Genomic DNA, 11,403 nt, shown 5'->3' on the forward strand with positions numbered 1-11,403 from the left:
TCATTGGCTACATATTCTTGAAAACTGCTTTTAGGTCTGAGTCCAGTGTGAATCTGGCACATAGTAGGTGAAATGTTTTTTGTTTGATTGGAATGATTTTTAAGCCTTTGGACAGATCCCTCAAAATGGGGGGGGGATGTCAAAGCTGCAAGGACTCTTAGAGACCACCCCATCTAACCATTCTATTTCACAAAGGAGGGGGTAAGGGAATTGGCCAAGGTCACCTAGCTAGCTAACCCTAGAGAGGTGACTAAGACTCAGGTCTCCTGGCTCCCGGTTGGGCAAGTTTGGTGTCAAAGGCTTCCCAGGTTAAGGATGGGCTCTGCTAGGGTCCATTACTCCACAGAGGCAGCACACCGAGTCCCAATGTCAGCTCTGTCACTTTCCAATTGTATAGATTTGGATAAATCACTCATACTCTCTGAATCTTAATTTCCTCATGGCCTCCAAGATCCTTCCCAGTTCTAAATCTTTGTGCCATGAGCCCTTCTCCAGGACTTACTGCAAAACATGTCACAGTTCTTGTGATTGGGTCTGTTGCATAGAGGTCTGCAGGGGACACAGTTGTGCAGCAGCAAGTCCCAATACTGTTCCTTCAGGCAGCGTTTCATGGTCCTCCACCATAGGTAAAATTTGATGATAACTACAAAACAAATAAAAGATGATGGGAGTCAATAGCCTGATGGTCTTCACCTAAGAGAACCTTCAAGAGTCTCAGGGGCTCAAAGTCGGGGATTGGGGGATTTGTACCCAAAATTCTTGAAATGAGTATTATTCAATTCAATAAGCATTTATTTTATTTAAAAATTTTTTATAGTATTTTACTTTTTCCAGATACATGCAAAGATAATTTTCACCATTCATCTTTACAAAATCTTGTGTTCCCAATTTTTCTCTCTTTCTCCCCCTCCCCAAGACAGCAAGCAATCTGATATAGGTTAAACATGTATAATTCTTTTAAACATATTTTCATATTCATCATGCTGCCTAAGAAAAATCAGATCAAAAGGGAAAAACACGAGAAAGAAAAAGTTGAAACAGAAAAACAACAAAACAAACAAAAAGTTGAAAATACTATCAAGCATTTATTTATTAAGCATTTACGCAATATAACGTATAATAGGAGGTAGAGATTAAAAAATAAAACAAAAAAAAGTTCCTGCCCTCCAGAAGCTTCACATTTTACAGAAGGAGTAGAAAATATCAATGTAAGGTAATATGGGTGTTTTCAGGTCCTGTGGGAACATTTCTTAATTAATTGCTTCAAATCACAGGGGTCATTACTTGGTGAGGGACAAGACCAGAATTCTGGCTTAAGAAGAGGTTCTTCAATCTTTGATTCACTTCACTTACCATACACAGGAAAGCACTGTCAAGAACTGATTGATCATTTTAAGCTGCATTGTGAGAATGACTCCTAAATCAGAAAAGGCAGTTCTGAGAAATCTAAATTATTACATTCATTACACATATCATATCAATTAATACGAAAATTATAATTTCTTTTTATACTATATTGGAATCAAGATACAGTTTATCCATCTGGGGCTGATACTTCAATTCTCACAAATAGAGAAAGAAATGGATCAAGATCTTATTTTTCTAGTACAGCATGATAAATGTGAAAATATGTTTAGAAGAACTGCACATGTTTAACTATATTTGGATTACTTGCTGCTTAGGGGAGGGAAAGGAAGGGAAGGGAGGAAGAAAAATTTGGAACACAAGGCTTTACAAAGGTGAATATTGAAAATTATCTTTGCATGTAATTTGAAAATAAAAAGCTATTATTAAAAAAAAAAAAAAAAAAAAAAAAAAAAAAAAAAAAAAGAAAGAAAGAAAATCCTTGGACATCAAAGCCTTATAACTGGTCTTTTTTTTCTTCTCTCCAGTGTGCCAAAATGATATTCCCAAAGTGCAGGTCTATCTGTGAAACTTCTCTGCTCAAAGTACTCGAGGAGCCCCCTATTATCTCTAGAATAAAATATTACTGAAAGCCTCTGTTGAGCATCCAAAGCCATTCATCACTACTTCCTTCTTCCTTTCCTGGTTTATTACACTTTTCTCTCCCAGTCATGCACTCGTCTTGCAGCCAAGCTGACCTTCTTACCATTTCTTATATTTACCGTTCTAACTTTCATGTCCATACCTTTCCTTTTTGTTATTGTTGGTTTGTTTTTCCCTGAGGCAATTGGGGTCAAGTGACTTGCCCAGGGTCACACAGCAGGGAAGTATTAAGTGTCTGAGGTCACATTTGTGCTCAGGCCCTCCTGACTGCAGGGCTGGATCTCCCTACCTTTCCAAATAGACTGCTTCCTCACACCTGTAATGCACTCACCAGTCACCAGTCACCCAGCTCCACCTCTTAGAATCTCCGATTCCCTAGAGACTATCTCCCATGCTGCCGCTTTCTCACATGAGACCTTTCTTGATTCACCCAGCTGTAACATCAACCCTTCCCCACTCCAGGACCTAATATTCATTTTGGATATATTTTTCATTGACTTGTAAATGTTCGTGGTATTTCCCTAGTAGCCAGCAGTAGTCTTAGGAGGTATGGAACAAATACTTTCTGAGTGTTTGGTTTGGCAACTGATTGGATATGGGAGTCAGTGATGAGGGGGACAGAACCAGCAAAGTTGGATCTGAGACTGCAGATTCAGGTAATTGGAAAGATGGTAGCGCTCTTAGTAGAAGACAGAAATAGGGAAAGGAGAGAGAGACGGAGAGAGACAGAGACAGAGAGAGACAGAGAGAAGGAGAGACAGAGAGAGGGGAGAGACTGACTCAGAAAAGGAGAACCCATGAGTACATTTGGAAAACTGAAAAAAAAAAATTCTTTTTCCTGAAAAGGTAGATAGTAGGGCTAATTTAGGGTTAAGGTTTGGAAAGGGATGAACAAAAATAGGAAAAGGGAAGAGGGGACTTTAGGACTGAAGATGGAAAAGTTGAATATTTGTTGTTCGATCATGTCTGACTCTTCATGACCCCATTTGGGGTCTTCTTGACAGAAATACTGGAGTAGTTCGCCATTTTCTTCTCCAGCTCATTTTACAGATGAGGAAACTGAGGCAGACAGGATTAAATGACCTGCCCCGGGTCGCAGCTGGGAAGGGTCTAAGGCCAGATCTGAACTCATGAAGATGAGTCTTCCTAACTGCAGGCTGGTGACTATCCACTCCACCACCTAGCTGAATTAGTAAGCTATCAGTAACCATTTCAGAGGGGATGATAGACTAAGAAATCAGGGAGAGAGGACTGTCTAGAAGTCGCAGTGAGAACAAAGAAAAGACTCAGGAGGAGGTGGTCACAGAGAGAGAAGGCAGAATAATTCAGGTAGAGAAGTGGAGGGAAAGGGAGGGATTCTGGGTAATGATAAGACCAAGGTAAGAAATACTCCTTCCCAGGTGTGGCTGAGGTTTTGGTAAGGTTTAAGAAGGGATGTCAGCCCAGATAACTGAAATTCCTTTGGGAGTCAGATCTGTGCATTGGATAGACAGTTGGTACTGGAGTCAGGAGGACCCGAGTTCAAATCCAGTGTCAGACACTAATTAGCAGGTTTAATCCTGTTCATCTCCAAAAATGTAAAATGAAGTTTCCATGTATAGGGACTAGGGTGGAGCCCTACCGAACCCTAAAGAGAGGAGAGAGAATGTTCTCGTGCTGCCCCTTAAATTTGGATTGGGCAGTAATAAATAATTACCTGTCCTGCCTGTCTCACAGAGTTTATATGAGGGTCTAATGACATTATCGGCTGAAAGTTCTTGGGGAGAAAAAAGCTAAATGAGTCTTTGGAGGAAGCAGCCCTGGGTGCAATCTATTCTACTCTAAAGCATCTTCCATAATGCAATCCCACTTTGTACACATCAGCATGGGAAATATCCTTCACTAATATAGGTCAAGTAACTCATAGTCTTAGTTGCCTAAGGCATTGAGAAGTTTTGACTTACACATGGTCACTTAGTGTAAGTAGCAGAATTTGAACTCAGGGAAGACCAGATCGTTAGCCACCATTCTATGTTGTTTCTCTCAATCTTATGGTTCCTCTCAATCAGAAAAGAACAAGTTGAGCAGATATTCTCGTGCATCAGGATGCTCCCTCTCAGAAAAGCTTTTCTGGTCTCTTTGGAGGCTGCTAGGAAGCCCAGAGGAGGGAACACTGGGCCTAGAGTTCACATCCCACCTTAGACACTAGATGTATGATTCTGGATAAATCATTTAACTTATATTTACCTCAGTTTTTTTACTTATAAAAATGGAGATAACAGCACCTACCTTCCACAGTTATTGTGAGAATCAAATGAGATATTTGTAAAGCATTTGGCAAAATGCCTGGTATGTAGAACATAATAGGTGCTTTATAAATGCTTCATTATTCAATTCAAGAAGCATTTATTAAACTTCCCTGTGCTAGCTATAGGCTATATCTAACCCAAACCCTGTCAGCTTCGCCCATTTGCTTTCCTGATCTCAGGGGAGATAGAATACAACTTCTTACATTTGTGAACACAGGGATTGGTCATTTGGATCATATAAGACTTTAGTAAAATGAGACCCTCTTGTTTCAGGGATTTTTTTCAATTCCCAAAATAAAACAAACAAACAGAAAAATACAGACCTAAAAGTTTTTGTTCCCCCAGTGGAAAGTACTGTCCAAAAGGTCACTTGGTTTCAAATATAAAACATTTTTTGGGGGAGAATCATCTACCAAAAAGTTTTAGTTTTAGTGATGCTTAAAAAAAAATCCCAGTTATTTCCCTAGAGAAAGAAAGCGCTCAGCATATTGCATGGACTCCTGTGGGTGTATTTATGGGAGGTCACAGACAAAAGTCCCCCAGGATGGTCAGGCATGAATGGGTTCCAATTTCTGTCATTCAAGGGAATGCCCATGTTTATGACATCACAGATCTATCTGAGAATTTGAGTCATATCCCAACTTATCTCTCCCTATCCCCCCCCCCCAGACCCACTCTATCGAACTATTCTTCGCAGCAAAGAAAAAACTTCTGCGGGGTGACCAGCTCTCCAGAGAGAAAGTGTTCTCTATTTGGCCGGGCTGATGCCGGCAGCAGCATCCACAAGCACTTATTAGCACCTTTCTAAGTAAAAACCCAAGCCTTGGCCTCCAGGACCAGACACACAGTCCATTGCCAAGCAACCCCCCCTCATGCCCTTCAGAGCCTCATCAGGGCCTCTGTCTGGGCTCAGGGCTGGAGGGGAGGTCTGGGGGTGAGCCGTGGTTCTGTGGAGCTCATTTATTCCTTCAAACACAGAAGCTTTGTGTTACAGAATGGCAGACAGAAAATGAAGGCTGGAGTCAGGGGCGTTTGTCATATCATCATCATCATCATCATCATCATCATCATCATCATCATCATCATCATCACTAGCATTCATAGAGCCCAGGCACTGTGCCGAGTGCCTTATAAATAAGACCATATTTAATGGTAATCAACAACAACCCTGTGAGGAAAGTGCTATTACAATACTCATTTTACAATTGAGGAAACTGAGACAGAAATTAAGTGACAGCCAGGATCACACAGTCAATATTTCCTTGAAAGAGTTGAATTATATGGTTTCTGAGGCTTCTTCCATCTCTAAATCCCTGATTCCAGAAAAGAGGCAGGTCACTTAATCTCTCCAGGTCTGTTAAAGGAGAGGGTCAGAGGAATTTGTCTCCAAGGTCCCTTCTAGTTTGAGATTTGTGGTCCTTTGATTTACAAAATGCTCAAGTTGGTTGAGCACACTTTTAAATTTGTGCAAAGAGGAGCTCCCTCCTCTTGTGGGAGAGGGGGTTTGGGCAGCCCTGAGAGGTTGGGTCTCTGAGGAGGCTGTTTGTCTGAAAGTTTATTTTTTGCTTCAATTGGCAATTCATGAGGATTGGGGAGGGTGGTATGCTGGGAAATGACTCAAACACTATGGATCTGTGAGCTTATTTATGTAGGAATTCCCTGTAGTGAATTGGCCTGTCCACGCCAATCATCCTCTCATCCTCCTCCGTGATATTTCCCTGAGTTCATCACACTGTGAACCTCTGTCATGTAATATTCCCAGTGTCCTTTGCTGTATTTTCTTAGGAAATGGCTATAAACATAATTTAAAACACAGAATATATATTTATATGTAAATATAGTCTTATTATGTGCATAAATAAGTATAAATGTAAGGTCCCATTTTACAGATGAAGAAGACTGAGACCCAGAGAACTTAAATGATTTGTCCAAGATCACATTGATAGTGTCAGAGTTAGGATTTGATCCTGAATCCTCTGTCTCCAAAAGTGCTCTTGCCATCACTCCTTAATCACGTAGTCTCTCTTCCTATTGGAATAGAAGCTCCTTGAGAGTATGGATTATTTCATTCTTTGTATCTATAACTCCTCGAACCCAGCACAATACCTATCACTTAATAAATGCTTCTTGTTTGATTAATTGATTGTCTTAATAAGCAAGTAATAAGTGCTTGTTGTTCATTTAATTGATTTTCTTAGTAAGCAAGTCACTTAACTCTATATACCTCAGTTTCCTCATCTGTAAAATGAGCTGGAGAAGGAAATGGAAAACCAGTACAATATCTTTGCCAAGCAAACTCCAATGGGGTCATGAAGAGCTGGACGTGACTGAAACCACTGAACAACAATGGATCTTGGAGTCTGAGGACCTGTGCTCAAATCTCAGGACATGATCTTGGGCAACAATTTCTCTTCAAAGTAAGAGGGTTGAGCCAGAAGACTTCTGACATCCCTTTCATCAGCTCTAGAACTCTATTCCCATAAGGTAAAGTGCTCTATTCATTTTTGCTTAGCTTTTCCTTTTTTTCCATTCTGAAAATAACTAATGGAAATTAAAAGATTTTTCTGCTGCCAGGAAAATACTTGACTTAACTAGGCATTGTGGGGTAGTAAATAGAGTGTCAGACTTGGAGTCTGGCAATCTGGATTGGAATCCTGCCTTTGACATTTACTAGCTCCATGACTCTGGGCCAGCCTGTTTGTCCTCTGTCAAATGGGGATAGTTCTATACGTCCTGCCTGCCTCCCAGCCTTCTTATGAGAAAAGTGCTAGTATAAATTTATCCATGTTTTATATATATATATATATGAATTATTATTAATTAAATTAATAATAATATTAATGAAACAATATTTTATTATATAATATATAATTATCATTAACAGTAGTATTAAATTAAATAAAAATTATTATTAAAATATTAAAATAATTAAAATAATTATTGGTGGCTATCTATTTTATCCCAGAACCACAGCATCAGAATGAACCTTAGAGTCTTCTAGTCCAAAAAAGGAATCCCCCTTAAAAGCCTCCCCAACAAGGAGTCATCCAGTCTTCACTCAAACACCTTCAGTGACCGAGCAATCCCTTGAGAATAGTTTTCATGTACACTCAAGTCTTCTCTTTTCTAGGTTAAATAGCTTTATTTCCTTCCATAAGATAATTGCTCTAGAACGAAACCTTACAGGCCATATAAGATCCCATTTCACAGATGAAGAAAACTAAGACCCAGAAAACTTAAATGATTTGTCCAAGATCACATTGATAGTGCCAGAGTTAGGATTTGATCCTGAATCCTCTGTCTCCAAAGACAGTGCTTTTGCCACTGCTCCCTAATTATATAGTCTTTGTTCCTATTAGAATGGAAGCTCTTTCAGTAATCAACTGAACCAGCTACACCCAGCAAAAGAACTCTAGGAGATGATTATGAACCACTACATAGAATTCCCAGTCCCTTTAATTTAATTTATTTACCTGTAAAACTGCAAAATACTTTTCCTTACAACAACACAGTGAGGTAAATAGTGTAGGCATTTGTTATTCCCATTTTGCAGATAAGGAAATAAAGGCACTGAATTATTAACCAACTTCCCCCAATGTAACACAAGTATGGTATTTTACATAGGATTGAAATCTAGGCCTCCTTGCTCCCTGTCTAGTACTCTCTCCAGCTAGGCCATATTGCTTCCCACAAGCACTTAGTATGATACTCCAGATGTGGCCGGGCCAAGGGTACAGAACACCCATCCTTTCCTTTTCTCTAGACACAGTCTAAGAAGGCAATGACATGTTTGGGCGCCATCTTGTACCATTGACTCATATGGGGCATATAACTCATTTTTTTTTTTTTTTAATAGAAACTCATTTTTAAGCAGTTTGTTTGTTTATTTAAAACCTAGTCCAGGTATGAGATTGGCTTTAGGTAACAACTAAGCAAATCGTATCTTCAGCCTACAGAAATCCCCCCCTCTCTGAGCTTAAAGTCCTCAGTGTCTGCCCACTCACGGGGCAGCTAGGTGGCACAGTGGATAGAGCACCAGCCCTGAATTCAGGAGGACCTGAGTGCAAATCTTACCTCAGACACTTAACACTCCCTAGCTGTGTGACCCTGGGCAAGTCACTTAACTTCACCAAACTGCTTCACCAAAACAAGAAACAAACCAACGAAAACCCTAATAAATATGGTTGCTTGGTGGTTGCTCTTCATTCTCGAAGAAGACCAGAGTGACATGTTAGAGTCGAGGAACAGTGTGTCAGAGTGCTCTGCCACAGGTGGGACACAAATAGTCCTTGTGAACGTTTGGGGAGGACTCTCTAACTTTGCACATCTCACATTTCTTCCAGGCTAATTCTATTCAGCTTTGCTCACAGAGCACGGCAGCTTCTCTGATGAGGGCACGCCATGCTGGACAGTCCTATTCCCCTACGTCATACAATCAGTTCTAAAGTTCTAAGAGAGACCTTGAGAGTGACCTTGTTGCTTTTTCTGACCCCCTGGTGAGCATTTGCCCTGTGTGAATTTTCTGTAAAAATAATCTGAATGTATGTATGTATTAATATACATTAATGTATGTAATATAATGGGATGTGATATATAATGTATATTTGTACATATCATGAGGTACAATAAGTTAGCATAGACCAATGATGCATGGACTTATGAAGGGACAAGTAGGGACAGCATCATTTTATGCTGAATTATTCTTCTTTATGATGACCACTTCTCCTTCCGTGATTAATATTTGAACACATGCCATGAACCTGTTATTCTTTCAGGTTACGGGGTTTAGGAATTCTATGGGAAAAAAGGACCCATCCCTGTCTTCATGCTGAGGGATGCAGCCTAAGACTGGAACAATGAATATGGGGAGACACCTGGACTTAGCCAAGACCCCTTGGGAACTTGCTGTAGGATATAAAGCAAATCTCTTCCCTTTATTTATTTATTTTTTCCCAGTGAGGCGATTGAGCTGCTTGCCCAGGGTCACACAGCTAGGAAGTGTTATGTGTCTAAGGCCAGATTTTAATTCAAACCCTCCTGAATCCAGGATCGGTGCTCCATCCCCTGCACCAGCTAGCTACCCCTCAGTCCCTTCCTTTCTCGGGGCCTCAGTTTCCCCCTCTGTGAAATGAAGGCAGTCTAACTAGATGCTCTCTAAATTAAAGCTCCTTCCATCTCTGTCATTCCAGAATTCTAACCAAAGGGAGCCAGGAGAGACCACTTTGTATTGTCAAAAGCGGTCTAAGGACTGAAGTTCCAGTCCCATCTTGGATGCTTGCTACCTGCGTAATGTGGAAGGAGCTCCTTAACCCTCTCAGTTATGCCGTCCGTGCAATAAGGGGACAAGACAAGATGGCCTTCCATTCGGTCCTACGCTGATGTTTGACACACTGGCTCCACGCTGATGAGCAATACTGCCTAAATACTCTGCACGTTAGAGAGTGTTTTGACATTTCCCATAAACTTCTCTTTCCTCTTCTTTCGTGCCCTGAGGGTTTGTGGCCCAATGGGTCTTTGCCTTTTCCAAAGACTCAGAAAGAAGGAAGATGGGGCTTCCTTGATGGCAGTGCTGAGACCTAGCTTTCAAGGCTGAAACCAAGAAAGACCTCCCTCCCGCTCCTTTCGTGAGACCCAGCAGGGAAAGGAATGAATTTGGTTCCCTGTGCTTCCCAGGGGACAGTAATAGAGCACTTTTGATTTTAATATTAATTTATTTAATATTGTCTTTATTCTAGCTTTTGGAAGCAATTTTCCAGTCATTACCATTATACCATAGTATAATGCAAAAATTTGGATTTCGGGACATAGAACCTTAGGTCTCCTCTCAGCCTCACAGTATCTTGAGGTCTCACCATTCCCAGCCTCAATTTTCCCTATCTGTGAATGAGCCAGAGATCTTTCCTTTCAGCTCCAAATTTCTGCTCCCATCATCTCCTTTATGGGTGCTGTTATAATTGGAGCCCTAACTGCCCCGGCTGACTCTGTGGGAACCCCACTGTTCCCTACTGAACATGGACGCAGTCTTCCAGACCTGAAACACCGAGTCTCTCACAGCTCCTAAGACTATCCCATTTCCACCAAGCAAGTCCGCTTCCCTCACCCCGGCTTCCATCCTCACTCCCACATGGCCACTTCCCCATTCCCTGATGTCCCACAGAGGTAAGATACTCACATCCCTGCTTCCGCAAAGGCTCTTTTCTCACCTCGTTCTACTTCTGCTCCCTCACAAGGAACTACAGACCCAGGTCTTACCCATTACTCAGTAGGTTTATTATTAGCATTAGATTTGATTAGGGTCTGTACAGTACGTTTCCTGGGTTTTTCCCCCAAACTTTTAATATGTAAATCAGCCACAAACCTGCCCATGCATACATATGTATGCACACGTAATCTGCAGGGAACCTTGGATGAGGCACTTAACCCAATCCGGCCTATATTTATGGAATCTAACCTGCACTAGACCCGTTATTGGGGTAACTAGGTGGCAGAATGGGCAGAGTGCCCTGTCTGGAGTCAGGAAGTCTCATCTTCTTGAGTTCAAATCTCAGACACTTACAAGCTGTGTGACCCTGGGCAAGCCACTTAACCCTGATCGCCTCAGTTTCCTCATCTGTAAAATGAGCTGGAAAAGGAAATGGCAAACCATTCAAGTATTTTTGCCAAGAAAACCTCAAATTGGGTCACAAAGAATTATGTATGACTGAAAATGGCTGAATAAAAAAGCACTCACCATCCTGTCTCCCAAATGGATGTCAGCTCAACAGAAGAGACAATTTTCATTTTTTGTCTTCACGTTGCTAGAGCCGGGCTTACAGCAAGTCCTCAAAGAATGGTTGTTTAATTGACTTCATTTGACTTAAACTAGGTCAGTGGTTTCAAAGTCAAATAGAAACAGGGGACCCCAAACTGTACATAACGATCCGGTGGGTCACATATTGACTCAGAAAACTGTTCATGTTTACACATCTCTCTTTTTATTGTTAATACAGCAACACATTAAAATAGTATAGCAATGATATTTTATTCTGGTTCCGGCTGCACTTAGGAGTATTGTGGGCTCTGTGTGATCTCACATGGGTCCCTTCCAATCCTCTTATTTTATTTCCCT

The 11,403-nt window shown here is 41.0% G+C and overlaps 1 protein-coding gene across 1 annotated transcript in view; it reads right to left on the reverse strand.

Moving 5' to 3' along the window:
* TNFRSF13B (TNF receptor superfamily member 13B) overlaps positions 1–10,543 on the reverse strand; it is a 33,543-nt gene extending 23,000 nt beyond the window's left edge. Inside the window, exons 1-2 of the mRNA XM_074281286.1 lie at positions 10,499–10,543; positions 503–643 (exon numbers count right to left, since the gene is read on the reverse strand). Of these exons, the coding sequence (XP_074137387.1) occupies positions 503–611 (109 nt within the window). The 5' untranslated portion in view covers positions 612–643; positions 10,499–10,543. The remainder of the gene's footprint in view (positions 1–502; positions 644–10,498) is intronic.
* Positions 10,544–11,403: the final 860 nt, after the last annotated feature.

This window comes from Sminthopsis crassicaudata, chromosome 1 (genome assembly GCF_048593235.1).
Source record: "Sminthopsis crassicaudata isolate SCR6 chromosome 1, ASM4859323v1, whole genome shotgun sequence".
Classification (NCBI taxonomy): domain Eukaryota; kingdom Metazoa; phylum Chordata; class Mammalia; order Dasyuromorphia; family Dasyuridae; genus Sminthopsis; species Sminthopsis crassicaudata.